Source organism: Staurois parvus, unplaced genomic scaffold, assembly GCF_062004578.1.
Source record: "Staurois parvus isolate SC_StPar_1 unplaced genomic scaffold, SC_StPar_1.0 ptg000163l, whole genome shotgun sequence".
Classification (NCBI taxonomy): domain Eukaryota; kingdom Metazoa; phylum Chordata; class Amphibia; order Anura; family Ranidae; genus Staurois; species Staurois parvus.
Genome location: NW_028317959.1, coordinates 103,776 through 121,541, shown reverse-complemented (window position 1 = coordinate 121,541; position 17,766 = coordinate 103,776). Strand labels below are relative to the sequence as shown.

Sequence of the window (17,766 nt, the reverse complement as noted above, 5' to 3'; positions counted from 1 at the left end):
AATTTACACGTATTGGGATTTTTTTAGCAAAGACATGTCGCAGAATACATTTTGGCCGAAATTTATGACAAAATTTGATTTTTACATTTTTTTACTGGATATGTTTTATAGCAAAAAGTCCAAAATATTGTTTTTTTCTCAAAATTGTCAGCCTTTTTTTTTTATAGCACAAAAAATAAAAAACGCACAGGCAATCAAATACCACCGAAAGAAAGCTCAGTTCGTGAGGAAAAAAGGATGTAAATTTAATTTGGGTGCAGTGTTGCATGACCACGCAATTGTCAGTTAAAGTAACTCAATGACGTAACACAAACTGTTCTGTAACCGCTTATATACAGTATATACATGATTTGTGTTCCCGTGGTTTTCACACCCCTCCCAGATAGCGCCAGATTGCCCGTCAGTACACCAGTCATCACATTTAACCCCTTGATTGCCAGGAACACGTTCATGCACAATAAACCTCCATTGCTAGTATAGTGTCTGAACAGATCAATGTCTTTGATCAGATCAGCACTATACCAGCGTTTACATTAGTAAAGCGCCACCAAAAACACAGTGTTAGCGGGATCAGCCCCGACTCCTGCCAACACCTGCGTTTAGCCCCTATGCTTACCCCCCCACCTTCTCCTCCAGCAAGTGCAGTGTCAGTAGGTCACTGTCACTTGATACATTACACACAAAACCGAATTGTTTGCAGAATCAGGCCTGTACTCTGTTAACACTTGCCGGTAAATTTTGATGACTCTCATATGCAGCAGAGTGCCAGTACTAGTGCTGCGCTACCTTTTGGTGAACTGGTGACACCAGCGGTCTAGTACATCCTGGTCTTTCACATATCTCTTAGATTGTAAGCTTCCAGGATCAGGCCCTCCTAACCCTCTTGTATTGAACTGTATTGTTGCTGTATTGTCTCCCGTTATACTGTAAAGCGCTGAGCAAACTGTTGGCTCTATATAAATCCTGTATAATAATAATACCAGCACTGCAGTATGACTTGGTGACGTGGCAAGTCCCTTAAGTCCAGTACAAGCCGGTGCGGTGGCGAGCACAAGTATTGTCCCGCAGCCACCAAATTTAACTAGTCCCCTTGATTTTTCTGGAGCTGTTTTTCAAGGAATATCTGTATGCGCTGATTGTGGATCAAAGCAATTTATATGCGCAACAATTTATAACCGATAACCCAAATTCAAACCTTGCCAGACCAGTCGCATGGAAACTCATTACGGTTTCCGAATTTAATTTTTTTTGGGCCTAACCCTCAACATGGGCATTACTAAAAGAAATTAATTGCGGTTGTATTGGTCCACAATCCTGATTCATCATATGCCGTGTTCTCTGCTGTCATGGCCAGGCATAGATATGAGACTATAATGTGTTTTATGCATTTCAATGACAATACACTCTGTCATCCTCGGGGTGACCCTGAATTTGATTGGCTCCACAAAATTCAGCCCCTCGCAAATCACCTTAACCAAAAATTTGCAGATGTCTATACTCCCCAGCAAAACATCTGCGTTGATGAGTCCCAGATTAATTTTTATGGCCGCCTTGAATTCAAAAATTTCTCCCCAGCAAGCATGCCAGATATGGGATCAAGATGTAGAAGACCTGTGAGAGGACAACAGGCTATACTTATAAGTTTCGGATTTACAAGGGAAAAGATAGTCACGAGAAGCCCCCCAGATGCCCAGACTACATGGGAAGCAGTGGCAAGATAGTTTGAGACTTGGTGTCATCCTTTTTCCATATGGGGTACCACTTATACGTGGACAATTTTTATTCAAGTGTGCCACTATTTAGACATTTGTACAATCTTGGAACTGGCGCATGTGGCAAAGTGTGACCTAATGTGTGCCCACCATTAGAAGTGGGTGAATGCAGGGCGGTATATTCTAATGGTGGGCATACCACACACTTTTTCTGGCAGAGATTTCTTCTCTTTTTTTCATTCAGCCCACAGGCTGCATACAAAAAAAAATAGAACATAGCATATACACCCAACAAGGATCAGCGACGTACAGGTACATCACTGGACTTTGAATGGTTATACCAGGATGATGCCTACAGGTGCAGGCATCATCCTGGTATCGTTTTTTTCAGCCAGCGGATTGCTTTATCGTTTTTTTCAGCTGCAGGATTGCTTTTACAAGCAGCGGGATATGATGCCCCCCTCCCCTGATGCCTTCCACGGCCTTCTCGGGCAGTCCCGTGCCATCGGGGGAACCTGAGAATGCAGCCGGTGTTTCTGCCAGCTGACCATAGAGCTGATGGGAGACCAGAATGGTGCCAATCATCTCTATAGTCTAAGAATTCGGAAGCTACAAGCATTTCATCACTTCAGTTTCGCAGGATATAAACAGCGCCATTTGTAAATTGGGAAAGCATCTGGTCACACCGATCTTGGTTTGATTAGATAATGTAAGGGCAGAGGAGATATCTAGAGTATGATAGACCCCAGATTTCTCAAAAAAGAATATATGACAATGCCCATTGAAGTTATACGGGATATTTGCATTCCCTGTGATAGCATTAAAAGTGATAAAAAAAAAATGAAAGGTACAGTGTAAAAATAATTCAAAAAATCAAAATAACTTAAAAAAAAAAACTTGCCCCTCCCATGCAGGCACACCTGTGTGCACAAGCGTTGACCCTGTGCCGGTATGTAAACAGCGGTTGCACCATACATGGGAGGTATCACCGTGAACGCCAGATCAAGGGCAGTAATTCTAACACTAGACCTCCTCTCTAAATCTAAAATGGTAGCTTTTAAAGGCAGTTTGTCGCCATTGCGCGGGGCATGCGCAGTTTTAAAGAATGTCATGTTTGGTATCTATTTACTATAGATTACTATTTACTATATACTATATAATGGCATACCATTATATTTTATATTTTACCAAATAATTGGCCAATCTATCGTGTTTTTGTGCATTAAAAGTAAAAAAAAGTATTTTTTAAAACAAAATTGCTTTGAAAAATCGCTGCGCGAGTACTATGTGCCATAAAAAATTGTAGTACCCACCATTGTATTCACTAGGGTGTCTGCTTTAAAAAAATATATAATGTTTGGGGGTTTAAATTAATTTCCTAGCAAAAAATACAGATTTGTTTCATGTGAACAAAAAGTGTCAGAAAAGGCTTGATCTTCAAGTGGTTAGAAGAGTGAGTGATGTGTGGCATAAACTTCTAATGCTGGGCATAAAACCCCCAAACCCCCAAAACGACCCCTTTTTGGAAAGTAGACATCCCAAACTATTTGCTGAGAGGCATGTTGAATCAATAGAAGAATTAATTTTTTTACCACAAGTTTTTGGAAAATGACAAAAAAATTTTTTTTTTACACAAAATTGTCACTTAAATGATTTACATCTCACAAATTCCATGGGTATATGTGGAATTACTCCCCAAAATACATTCTGCTACTTCTCCCGAGTATGGGGGTGCCCCATGTGAGAGACGTTTAAGTACGGGACCCCAAAATCCAATAAGCACCTTCAGGCTTTTAAAGTACTTTATTTCCTCATTACACTTCCAGACTACCTATCACAGTTTCGGAGGCCCTGAAATGCCAGGATAGCACCTAACCCCCCCAAATGACCCCTTTTTGGAAAGTAGACACCCCAAGGAATTTGATAAGAAGCATGGTAAGTATTTTGTAGATCTCATTTATTGCCACAAGTTTTTGGAAAATTAAGAAAAAAAACAAAAAAAATGTTTTCTATTTTTTTTCTATTTCAAAACCTTTTGAGAAAAAAATGAGATCTGCAAAATACTCACCATGCCTCTTTTTAAATTCCTTGGGTTGTCTACTTTCAGGGCCTTTGAAACTGTGATAGGTATTGAGGAAGTGAAATGATGAAGTTACGCACCTTCAGGCTTTCAAAGTGGTCATTGGATGTCAGGCTCCTGTATGTGGCTAGGCTCCCAAAAAGTCTCACACATGTGGTATCCCCATACTCGGTAGAAGTAGCAGAATGTATTTTGGGGTGTAATTCCACATATACCCATGGTTTGTGCAAGAAATAAATTATTTAAATGACAACTTTGTGTAAAAAAAATGTTTTTGTCATTTTCCAGAAACTTGTAAAAAAAATAAATCTTACATGGACTCAATATGCCTCTCAGCAGATAGCTTAAGGGTGTCTACTTTCCAAAAAGAGGTCATTTGAGGATGTTTGTATTATCCTGGTATTTCAGCACCTCAAGAAATGTGATGAGCAGTCAGAAAGTAAAAGCTGTGTAAATTCCATTATCTATACCATAGTTTGTAGATGCTATAACTTTCACACAAAGGAATAAATATACACTTACTGGTTTTAACCAAAAACATGTAGCAGAATACATTTTGGCCTAAATTTATGACGAAATTTTAGTTTTTTTGGATATTTTTTATGACCAAAATGAGAAAATATTGTTTTTTGTTTAAAAAAAATTTTTCTTCAAAAATATTTTTGTTTATAGTGCCAAAATTAAAAAGTGCACAGGTGATCAAATACCACCAAAAGAAAAACCAAATGAAAGTGATACTCGTGAGCTAAAATGTGGTATTCTCTCTGTGCAAAAATCTTATAAAAGTGTGAGAATTAACAAATATCAATAAAATTTTGATGCATCAACACTAAACACATACTCATAAACTGTGTAAAAAAAAAAATTTAAATTATATCTATATGTGTCGCTCTCCACAATGTATATTAAATAAATCATAAACATATAACATAAAGTAATATAAAGGTATAGAAATTAATCCATTAGCTTATATATCCAAAGAAAACAGTAGTGCAAAAAAAAAAAATGTGCTTCAAACAGTGCAATAGCTGTGCAAAAAGCATATAAATATATAAAAATATATAATCATAAAATATTATAAAGTCCACTCTGTGCTTCAAATCTTGCTAGTGCCAATAAAAGTGCCCTGCAACACTCTCGGTGCTAAAGAAAAGGTGTACGCTCACCTATTAGCCAAACTATATGGCTAATAGCGCTTTTGTCCTATCAGGACTAAGTGGTATTTTCCATGCTGAGTACCGTATTTTCCGGCGTATAAGACGACTTTTCAACCCATGAAAATCTTCTGAAAAGTCGGGGGTCGTCTTATACGCCGGTATACGCCGAGCCAGTGTCAGGGCTGCACTTTTTCAAAGGGGCGGCGCGGCGCCGCCCCCCCTCCTCCTCCAACGGACACTAAGTACAGGGGTGGGCAGAGGGGCTACTGTACCTTACCTGGCTCCGGTCCCGGTCCCACGATGATCCGGTCCAGGAAGCACGGCTGCGCCTTCTTTCAGTTCGGCCGCTCGATAGTTGCGCAGCCGCTCGGCTCCGCCTCCTCACCGGTGATTGGGCGTCAGCACTGGAAAGGCACACAGGCCCTGCAAAAATCGAGCGGCCGAACTGAAAGAAGGAGCAGCCGCTCCTCTCCCCCACTGACACTAACGATGGGGCACTATTCCTCCTCCACACTGACACCAACGATGAGGTACTGTTCCACCCCCACTGACACCAATGATGGGGCACTATTCCTCCTCCCCACTGACACCAATGATGGGGCACTATTCTCCCCACTGACACCAATGATGGGGCACTATTCCTCCCCCACTGATACCAATGATGGGGCACTATTCCTCCCCCACTGACACCAATGATGGGGCACTATTCCTCCCCACTATTCTCCCCACTGACACCAATGATGGGGCACTATTCTCCCCACTGACACCAATGATGGGGCACTATTCTCCCCACTGACACCAATGATGGGGCACTATTCTCCCCACTGACACCAATGATGGGGCACTATTCTCCCCACTGACACCAATGATGGGGCACTATTCTCCCCACTGACACCAATGATGGGGCACTATTCTCCCCACTGATACCAATGATGGGGCACTATTCCTCCCCCACTGACACCAATGATGGGACACTATTCCTCCTCCCCACTGACACCAACGATGGGGCACTATTCTCCCTACTAATACCAACGATGGGGCACTTTTCCTCCTTCCCACTGACACCAATGATGGAGCACTATTCCTCCCACTGACACTAATGATGGGACACTATTCCTCCCACTGACACCAATGATGGGGCACAATTCTTCCCACTGACACCAATGATGGGGCACGATTCCTCCCACTGACACTAATGATGGGACACTATTCCTCACACACTGACACTAATGATGGGGCACCATCATTGGTGTCAATGGGAGGAATAGTGCCTCATCATTGGTATCAGTGGGAGGAATAGTGCCCCATCATTGGTGTCAGTGGATGAAATAGTGGCCCCATCATTGGTGTCAGTGGGAGGAATCGTGCCCCATCATTGGTGTCAGTGGGAGGAATAGACCCCATCATTGGAATACCATACTGAAATAGCATACTATATTGAAATCAAATCTGATGTTTTTTCATTTTTATTTGGTGTGTGTTGGAAGAGGGGTAGTCTTATACGGCAAGTATAGCTCAAACCCTATATTTTAACAGGAAAAGTAGGGGGTCGTCTTATATGCCCAGTCATCTTATACGCCGGAAAATACGGTAGTTGTTTCCAAGTTCGGGTGGATAGTCTTGTACTACCAACTTTCTCCCACCGGGGGTCTCCCTCACTCCTTTCTAGCCACACTGAGCCTTAGTGGATGGATGAGGCAAAACTCCCCTCTTCCTGTACAAATCTGTGTATTGCTTCCACCTCCCGGTATTTTGGGATATCATGCAAAAGGAAGTAACAATAGTGCCTTATCCTTTTAAAATTAGGTGCTTTTTATTAAAGAAAAATTGCGCACTCACACATTATAGTGCTATTTCAAACAAATGTAATGTGCCCAAATCCTCTGTTTGTACTTGCCGCAATCCGCATCAGCGTTGTGACGTCAGAGCCCCTCTCCTACGTGTTACGCCACAGGGTCACGTGGCTTCATCAGGGGGATTCATATCTATGCCTGGCCATGGCAGCAGAGAACCTGTGCATATGATGAATCAGGTTTGTGGACCAATACAACTGCAATTAATTTTTCTTGGTAATGCCCATGTTGAGGGTTAGGCCCAAAAAAACGTTAAATTCGGAATAGGTTTCCATGCAAATGGTCTGGCAAGGTTTGAATTTGGGCTGCAGGCGATAAATTGTTGTGCATATCAACTGCTTTGATCCACAATCCATACAGATCTTCCGTGAAAACCTGCTCCAAAAAAAAAAATTGCCTGTTTCCACCTGAATTCTGGGTTGGGCAGTGAATGAGGGAAGTATGGGTGTTGCAGAATTTATAGGCTGCCAATGAGGATTTGCAAGCACATCCGGAAGGACACTATGGGCTTTATGGGCCTGTGTTTGAATTCTTGGTGGCTGCAGGACACTACTTGTGCTAGCCACAGCACCAGCTGTACTTACAGGATTTGCCACGTCACCAAGTAATACTGCAGTGCTGGTATGTAAAAGACCAGGATTTACTAGGCCACTGGTTCTCGCCAGTTCACCAAAGCGTAGAACGGCACTAGTACTGGCGCTCTGCTTCATATGAGAATCATAATGCAATTGTAAAACCTCAGCAACCTAGGAACGGTGTCGGGTATGCCTGACCTTAGCAGGGACCTCTATCCCATCTGAGCTTTCTGTCAGGGTGTCGCTGTTGTCTACAGGTTCATATTCTGGGCCTGATTTTGTCAGTAAGTCTTCCTCTTATCTGACATGCTCAGAATCCTGTAGACCTCTTCACTAGAGTACTTTTTGTTGGACATTTTGGCCACTAAATTTATAGGTTTCTAGTGCGACGCACTGGAAAAAAGAACACCTGGCTGTCAGGGACTACTTGAACTGCTACATAAATTTACCTACTAGTGCTAGCAGAGATCAGGCCTAATCTTGCTAACCCTGCAGTTTTGTTTGCAATGTGTCAAGTGACAGTGATCTACTGACATTGCACTTGCTGAGGGAGAAGGGGGGTGAATCGATCAGCAGGTCCAGGGCAAACATTATTGTTCTGAATCTGGTGAGTGATCAGTGCTGTACCGATTCACAGCACTGCCGGGCCAGCGGGCGCGTGCACGCCCCCTGCCCATGAACACCGCGGGAGAGCGGATCACGTATATATACATTATTTTGTGCAGGAAGTCTGCCCTGTAGCAGTAAAACTGCTATCGGGCAGAGGGAAACTGGTTGAGGCTAAACCACCAATTTCATTGAGTGGCCCCGTGTCTTATACTCCCTGAGACTGAATAGTTTATTTCTTATGTTAAAATCACCATTGAAGCATTTGTTTAGTATATTGCTATCACATCTCCTCTCAATCGTCTCTTCTCCAGGGAGAATATGTTTAATGTTTGTAGTTGTTCCTCATAGCTGAGGTCTTGCATCCCCCCTATTAACTTTGTTGCCCTTCTCTTTACTCTCTCCAGCTCAAGCACATCCTTCCTGAGGACTGGCGACCAGAACTGAACAGCATAATTCAGATATGGCTGAAACAAAACAAGAGTTTTATAAAGTGGTAGGGTTATACTTTTATCTCTTGAGTAAATACCCCTTTTTTATCCATGCTAACATTCTACTAGCTTTGCTTACTGCTGCTTGGCATTGCATGCCATTGCTGAGTTTGTCATCTGCTAGGACCCCCAGATTTTTCTCCATCCTGAAATCTCCCAGAGGTTCTCCCCCTAGTGGGTAACTTGAGTTCATATTTTTAGCCCCCAAGTGCATAACCTTACATTTATCAACATTAAACCTCATTTGCCACATAGTTGCCCAACTGCACAGTGCATTGAGGTCGGCTTGTAAGTTGGAGACATCCTGTAAGGATGTTATTCCACTGCACAGCTTGGTGTCATCTGCAAAGACTGAAATGGGATTTTTAATCCCAGACCCTAAATCGTTTATAAATATATTAAAAAGTAAGTGTTCAACACTGAACCTTGGGGTACACCACTGACGACCCCAGACCATTCAGAGTATGAATCATTAACCACTACTCTCTGAATACGATCTTTTAGCCAGCTTTCTATCCATATACTACATACGGATCTTTCCAAGCCTGTAGATTTTATCTTACACATTAGCCATGTGTGGGGAACTGTGTCAAATGCTTTTGCAAAATCCAAGTATACCACGTCTACCGCCACCCCTCTGTCCAAGTATACCACGTCCACCACCACCCCTCTGTCCAAGTATACCACGTCCACCGCCACCCCTCTGTCCAAGTATACCACGTTCACCGCCACCCCTCTGTCCGAGTATACCACGTTCACCGCCACCACTCTGTCCGAGTATACCACGTCCACCGCCACCCCTCTGTCCAAGTATACCACGTCCACCGCCACCCCTCTGTCCAAGTATACCACGTTCACCGCCACCCCTCTGTCCAAGTATACCATGTTCACCGCCACCCCTCTGTCCAAGGTTTTGCTCACCTCCTTGGCGACACTGTACTACTTGTGGGGGGTGATGAAGATTTTTTATTTTATTTTTTACACTGATTGCTTTTACACCCATAAAGGATGTAAAAGCAATCATTTCTCCTTCTCTCTAGCTGCATTCTTGCAGCCATTGAAAACTACTGAGTGAGCTGTGATTAGTCACAGCTTGTCACATGGTACAAGGCTGTTGTGAATAGCCTTGTACCATGTGACCTCTGTGATCATTCATAGATTTCACATGTAGTAAGCAATGATGTTAGAAGTGACATCTTGCTTACTACTCTGCATGTGATCACTGATTGGCTAATCAGTGATCACATGACGGGGACCTCGTACAGAGGTCCCGTCCGATGATCGGTGTTTCACTGTGTCCGGAGGACACAGCGGGCACCGGTTTGCGGTGCTGTTCGCTCCCAGGGAGCGCGCACAAGCAGGGGGTCGGGAAAGCCATTTATGGCCACCCGACCCTGCACTGCCACCGTCCGGCCATTTATATACAACAGCTGGACGGGAAGTAGTTAAGAACTTTGCCATCTCTTTGTCCCCAGTCACCCACTCTAGTGTATTTTGTAAAGGGCCTACATGCTCGTACTGGGCCTTTTTACCATTAATATATTTGAAGAATTTTTTGGGGTTGGTACTGCTATCTTTTGGAATCTGACGTTCGTTTTCAATTTTTGCGGCCTTTATTTCCTTTTTGCATATTCTGTTGTATTCTTTGTAATGTGTGAATGATGATAGTATTCCTTGATTTTTATATTATATATAAAAGCTCTTTTCCTATTGCTTTTTTAACTTTGGCCATAAGCCACAAATGTTTGATTTTTAGCTTTTTATACTTGTTGCCCATGGGAATATATTTTACAGTGTGTTCACATACAGTCTTTTTGAAGAACTACCGTTTCTGTGTTGTGTTCATTAATGCCAATATTCCCTCACAGTGTAAGCCTTGGAGAGCAGCTCTCAGCCTTGGAAAATTAGCTCTCTTAAAATTGAGCGTTGTTATTTTTTCCGTATGTGCTTGCTGTTTACAGCTAACAATAAATGAAATCATGTTATGGTCACTGCTACCCAGATGTTCTTTTATATGGACATTCGTAATAAGCTCTGCATGGTTTGAGATTACCAGGTCCAGCAGAGCATCATTCCTAGTAGGGGCCTCTATGAACTGTACCATAAAAATGTAGTAGGTTTAAAAATGTTTGCCCTTTAACTGTTCCTTCAGTACCATTACTCCAGTCAACTTCCGGGTAGTTAAAATCCCCCATTATTATCACTGTCCCAGCCCTTGCAGCCCTTTTGATCTGTGCAAGGAGTTGAGTCTCCACCTCCTCATTAAAACTGGGAGGCCTATAACAAACTCCAGTGATTACCTTTGTAGTACGCACCCCCATGTGCAGTTCCACCCATAATGCTTCAGCTTCATCACACTCTCCATCAACTAGGTCCTCTTTCACACTCTCTCTGAGATCACTTCTCAGAGATAGACACCACCACCTTTCCTATTTACCCTGTCTCTCTGAAAGAGAATATAGCCAGGAATATTAATGGCCCAGTCATGTGAAGAATAATCTTGGATATAGTCCCTTATCTCCTTCAATCGTTTACATACCATTGATGTTAAACTGACTGGCCTGCAGTTTCCAGGTATGTATCTCTGCCCTTTTTTAAATATGTAAATCCAACATTTCAAATTCATGATATGTACAATACCTGCCTTACCATGTATTTCTATTAAAAAAGCATTCTGTTCTCTTAGTATTGCTTCCTTTGTGTAAACTCTCTGGTGTTCCTGCAAATCTCTTTGCTTTCCTATTAAAAACTTACCACACTAGGCATGAGAGCACAGCATGGTCAGTTTTCTAGCTCTCCTCTGATGATCAGGCTTCTGCTGACGTGCTCCCCTGCACAGCCATTCACGGAGATCAGTGTGCCACTTTGTCTCCCCCCCCCCCCCCCAGCTCTCTGAGCTTCTTATGCAGCTGAGATCAGAGTTTATGTGATCACTACAAAATGGGAAAAAAAGTATTCATAACGTTTTTATACATACTGTATCCACAAAATTTTGCTGTTAAGTAAAATAAGTATTTGATCCCCTACCAACCAACAATCATTCTGGCTCCCACAGACTGGCTATGTGCTCATGTGGTACACAGATTAGTCCTGTCAATTTAAGACCAAGCTCCTAACGACAACTCATTATTGTATAAAAGACACCTGTCCACAGAATCAGTTTCTTCCATTCAAACCCCACCACCATGGGTAAGGCCAAAGAGCTGTCAAAGGATGTCAGGGACAAGATTGTAGACCTGCACAAGGCTGGAATGGGCTCCAAGACCATCAGCAAGAAGCTTGGTGAGAAGGAGACAACTGTTGGAGTGATTAATCATAAATGGAAGAAATACAAAATAACCATCAATCGTCCTTGGTGTGGAGCTCCATGCAAGATTTTGCCTCATGGGGTAAGGATGATCATGAGAAAAGTGAGGGATCAGCCCAGAACTACACAGGAGGAGCTTGCGAATGATCTCAAGGCAGTTGGGACCACAGTCACCAAACAAACTGTTGTTTACACAGTACGCCGCCATGGACTGAAATCCTGCAGTGCCCGCAAGGTCCCCCTCCTCAAGAACGCACATGTACAGGCCTGTCTGAAGTTTGCCAATAAACATCTAAAAGATTCAGAGAAGGAGTGGGAGAAAGAGCTTTTGTCAGATGAGAACACAATTGGGCTTTTTGGCATTAACTGAACTCGCCGTGTTTGGAGGAAGAAAAATGCTGCCTTTAATCCTAAGAACACCATTCCTACAGTCAAGTACGGAGGTGGAAACATTATGCTTTGGGGCTGTTTCTATGCTAAAGGTACAGGCCGACTTTGTGTTGTATTGTAAAATCTTGGATGAGAGCCTTCTTCCCTCTGCCAGAACACTGAAGATGGGTTGTAGATGGGTTTTCCAGCATGACAATGACCCAAAACATACCGCCAAGGCAAAAAAGGAGTGGCTCAAGAAGAAGCACATTAAGGTCCTGGAGTGGCCTAGTTAGTCTCCAGACCTTAATCTTATAGAAAATTTATGGAGGGAGCTGAAACTTCAAGTTACCAAATGACAGCCAAGAATCCTTAAGGATTTAGAGAAGATCTGTAAAGAAGAATGGACCAAAATCCCTCCTGAGATATGTGCAAACCTGGAAACCAACTATATGAAAGTACTCACCTCTGTGTTTGCCAGCAAGGGTTTCTCCACCCAGTACTAAGTCATGTTTTGCTTGGGTATCAAAAACTTATTTTACTCACTGACTTGCAACTCAATTTATAACATGTGTAGTATGTGTTTTTTTCTGGATTTTTTGGTTGATATTCTGTCTCTATCATTTAAAATACACGCTTCACTCCATTGTAAGTGGGCAAACTTAAAAAATCTGCAGGGGATTTTCCCCGCTGTGTATATACACTGCTCAAAAAAATTAAAGGAACACTGTTTAATCATAGTATAGCATCAAGTCAGTTAAAATCCTGGGATATTGATCTGGTCAGTTAAGTAGCAGAGTTGGTTGTTAATCAGTTTCGGCTGCTTTGGTGTTAATGAAATTAACAACAGGTACACTAGATGGGCAACAATGAAACAACCCCCAAAACAGGAATGGTTTTACAGGTGGAGGCCATTGACACATCCATTGGATTGCCAGACAGAGAAGCGTGATTCATCACTCCAGAGAACAGGTCTTCACTGCTCTAGAGTCCAGTGGCAGCATGCTTTACACCACTGCATCTGATGCTTATTGCACAGGTAGCAACATATCACAGTACCACACTTGAATTTACTGTGCTCCTGAGAGTGACCCATTCTTTCACAAATGTTTGTAAAAGCATTCTGCATGCCTAGGTGATTGATTTTATACACCTGTGGCCATGGAGGTGATTTGAACACCTGAATACAATGATTTGGAGGGGTGTCCTAATATTTTTGGCAATATAGTGTATATATACTGTATTATCCTTTACTCCCTCAAAATTTCCCTGGTAATTATTCCTAACCCGCAAATACTTTGGCAATGCAAAATGTATTTCTCCTGCCAATAAAGCTTATATGCAGTTGAATGATAGATAAGGAAAAAAGGAAGGAAAGAGAAAAGAAAGAAGGAAAGAGAAAAGAAAGAATAAAAGAGAAAAGAAAGAAGGAAAGAAAGAGAAGGGAGAGAGAGAGAACATGAATTGAATAATTTGGAGCATGTGTTGAAAGGTTTAGTGTAGTATAGCTTTATTTTGGGTTTAGAAAGAGAAAGAGAGAGAGAGAGAGAGTGAGGAAGAAGAATGAGAGAGAGAAGAATGAGAAAGTTAAGAGACAGAAGAAAGAGGGAGAGAAGAAAACGAGAAGAATTAGAGAGTGAAAGAGAAGAGATATAAGAGGGGGGGAGAGAGAGAGAAGGGGAAAAGAGAGACGAGAGAAAAAATAAATTCAATAATTTGAGGTATGTGTTGAAAGGTTTAGTTTAGTATGGCTTTATTGAGGGTTTAGAGGAATATGAAAGAAAGAGAGAAAATATAGGAAAAAAGAGAGAATAAAAAGAGGAGAGAGAAAGAAGAATGAGAAAAATGTGAAAGAAGACAGAGAAAAAGAATAATGATAAAGAGAGAGAGAGAAGCTAGAGAAAAGTAGAAGATAAAAAGAAGAGAGAGAGAGAGAAAAAAGAATGAGAGCACAAGAGAAGATAAAGAGAGATAAGAAAGAGAGAAAGAAAAACAGAGAGTGAGAGAAGGCAGAGCGTGAGAGAGAGGAAAGAGAGAGAAAAACAAGAATGACAGAGCAAAAGGCGAGAATATAGAATGAGGAAGAAAAGAGAGGAAAGAGAGAGCAAGAGAACTATAGGGAGAGTGAGAGAGAGAGAGAGAGAGAGAGAGAGAGCGAGTGAGAGAGTGATGGAGAAGAGAGAAAGAGAAAAAGAGACATAAGATAGAGAGAATAGAGAGAGAGAAGAGAGTGAGGAAAGTGAAGAAAGAGAGAGAAAATGAATTCTAGTTGAAAAGTTTAGTGTATTATGGTTGAGTTGTGAGATTAGTGATTGGATTTAGAACAACCTTACCTGGTTAATGGCACAGTTAGTAAAAAAAAGACAATTTTGTATGAATGATACAAATGTCTCTGTAGGCAGAACTCACATTTTGTAGAGGAAACGTATATAGATGCACAGACTTCCCAATCTGAACAATTGTGTTCATAACCCTGGCAGTACAGCTCTGAATGCTGTGGACCATCTGGATTGTAAACGAGTTTTTGGTGATTTTTCAACATCTCCTCGCAGAACATACACCTGAGAGCAGAAACTGACAGAAAAGGAATAAATACAAAGAAGTCTGCTAACACATGCTAGATTGCTGCATAGATTCATCAGCAAAGAAAACTGTATGGAAACAGAAGATAATTGATACACTGGGCAAAGCAATCACATTGTGTAGAATAAATGACTGTGTGGACTGACTTTTGGAAATTAGGGGATATTACTTGGTCACTAATATAATCATTTCTTTTATTATTGTATTAATGTGGCAGTATACCTCTAACATGAAATATGAACAAAGCATATCCCTTTATAGTACATACTTGTCTCAGTCCAGAGCACTAAGTGTAATTTCTGCCTGCTGCTTCGTACCTGCTATCAGCATGAATAAATTCTGACAAGTTTTCCTCACACCAAGAGAAGAATTATAACAGGGGAGGGACCTCCAGTAGATTGCCAGCCTCAGCTCTGTTCCTGTGAGCTGTGTGGAGACGGGGTGTGTCTCTTCCCTCCAATCAGCTCTCAGAGCTGTCCTCAATGAGCTCAGTTTGTCATTTCAACACTCTGCTTCCCTTTTTTCTGAACTCACAGGCAAGCTTTATAAATTCAGTACTTTAAAAGGATGTAGAAATCAGAACACTGCAGATAAACAGGTACAACTTATGTAGGATGATTTGTTTCATCTCTGTGTATCAACTGAGACCAGTCACCTCACTGTGTATATGTGAGAGTTCAACACCCCTTTAAAGCTGAACTCCAAGCAGATATAACTGATCCTAAGTAATGCAGCTCCCCTTTAATTAACCCTTTCACTCCCTAAGTAATGCAGCTCTCCCTTCATTAACCCATTCACTGTCAGAGCTGTGTTGTTTCAAACATACGTTTAACTGCCTAAAGACTGGACGTTTTCACCCTCTTCCTGCCCCAGGCTATTTTTTTCAGATTTCAGAGCTGTTACACTTTGAATTAAATTACTCATGCAACACTATACCCAAATTAAACTTTTATCATTTTTTGAGACAGATAGAGCTTTCTTTTGATCATATTTAACCACCACTTTTTTTTTAGCTATATAAAATGGAAAAAGACCAACATTTAAAAAATAAAAAAAGGTATTCCATTATAACATTTGGCAAATAATTAATCTTTCTTCATAAATTTAGGCCAAACTGTGTTCTGTTACATTTCTTTGGTGAAAGTAAATCAGTGTAAATTTTGAAGTTGTAAATTTTTGTCAAAATTGTTTGTAAAATGAAGAATTTAAATATTTTGTTTGTTCACAAAGTCATTTTAATTTTGTTATAATGGGAAAGTGCAGCGCTAAAACATGAAAATTAGTATATAATGTCCCCAATAATATAGGCATATCAGTGACAGTCTATATGGTGAAGACAATATGGTATAATGATCCAATCCAGTGGCGGTGCTCCCAGTGATAAGGTAAGAATCACGCATTCACCAGAAGCGTAATTCAAATACGCAATGTGTAAATCAACACGGATCTCCTTCACAGATATAGGTCCGGACTGGAACACAGGATAATTCTCCCTCAGGGTGGTAAGGTTATGAGCCCTCAGAGATGTATGATGATCCAGCTGGCCAGAGGTCCCTTTAAGGGATAGGTGGGTACAGGTGCCTGCTTACAGGAGCTTTCCTCTCTGGATACAGTGGACAGATGACTGGATCACAGCAGGGCTCTATAAATAACATAGCTCCTTGTCGATTTTCAAGATGGCTTCCAGCCAGTCTTGCCCAGCTGAAAGATGGCCACTGGAGGAATGCTTGCCCAAACCAAAGATGGCCATCATGTGAGCTCTATCCAGTTCACATGTTCAGCATTATGTAGACATTCAGCTTTTCCTTCCAAAATGACCACTAGAATGAACACTGGAACCCAGTGCAGCTGCAGCCCATCTAAGAGAAGATGTAACACATAGATTATGAGGACATTCACAGATAAATTAAAAAAAAATGAGAAAATGTACTTGTCTTGGAAATGCGGTGTCACAGTTCAATGGATCCACTCAATCTGAGATCACTTCTGAGGAAAATAGCACTGGCTGCATTGCTGTATGTAGGGCTTGTTAGCGCCAAATGTTTCACCCCAAAAGAGCCACAGAAGGGGTTGCCTGCCTTATCAGAGTATTTAGCACCCTGAGGTCAGGGGCTGCACTACAGGAGAGGCTGAACGTGCACGGAAAACCACTAAAGACGGCAGGTAAGGGTTTCTTCCCTCTACACAGGCTGTGAGTTCATTGAAGTCAAAAAGGAAAATTTTCTTTCTGATTTTCCTTTTTGACTTTTTGACCAGTAATGGGAATCCATTACTGCAAAGTAACTTCAAGAGAGGACGCAAAGCTCTTCTGTTATTTAGGATAATGGGCGAGAGGTCCTGGAACAAGGTCACCATATGTTCATTAAAAGTAATCAAGTCATTTTGATGAGCTTTAGTGAAAATCTCCTCTTTTAATATATGTCTGTAGGGAACAGATAATATCCCTTGGGGGTGCAGGATCAACAGGGGGAGCTCTCAGGGCCCTGTGTGCTCTATCAAACGAGATATGCGTGTCAGCCGGACTTTCTAGGAGATCATTGAAAATCGGCCGCAGGGCCAACTCCGTTTGATCAGATGTTCTTGCCTTTGGGACCCCCCTGACCCTGATGTTGTGTCTCCTTCCCCTGTTATCAAGGTCCTCTAAGTAGAGATTGATCGCACTTAGATGATCAGAATGAGAGTCAGTCACTTTCTCCAACCTGGCAATTGCCTTATCCCTTCTTATGCCAGCTCTTTCCATGCCCGCCATCTTCTCCGTAAGAGCCAAAATATCCGCCTTCAGCTCGGTTATAGCAGAGGAGAAGGTATTTGTGTCCGCTGCTGTTTTGGTCATGTCGGAGAGCAATAGAGGGTGGTCAGGGGTGTCTGTGTCTCTTACCACATCCTCCGGGGCGGACTGGGATTCCTACCTGTGGTATTCCTCTCTCGGATCCAGCACCATCATTTTGTCCGAGGCTTCGGCTTGTCTGAGTGTCGACTGAGATTTTAAGATGTTGGGCATGCTACGAGCACTGGAGGTAGTGGAGGATCGGC

At 41.9% G+C, this 17,766-nt stretch overlaps 1 protein-coding gene across 1 annotated transcript in view; it reads right to left on the bottom strand.

Moving 5' to 3' along the window:
* Window positions 1–17,566, bottom strand: part of LOC149462973 (uncharacterized) — a 49,022-nt gene extending 31,456 nt beyond the window's left edge. The window contains exons 1-2 of the mRNA XM_089676036.1: window positions 17,336–17,566; window positions 17,007–17,070 (exon numbers count right to left, since the gene is read on the bottom strand). Of these exons, the coding sequence (XP_089532162.1) occupies window positions 17,007–17,070; window positions 17,336–17,566 (295 nt within the window). The remainder of the gene's footprint in view (window positions 1–17,006; window positions 17,071–17,335) is intronic.
* Between the last annotated feature and the right edge of the window lie 200 nt (window positions 17,567–17,766).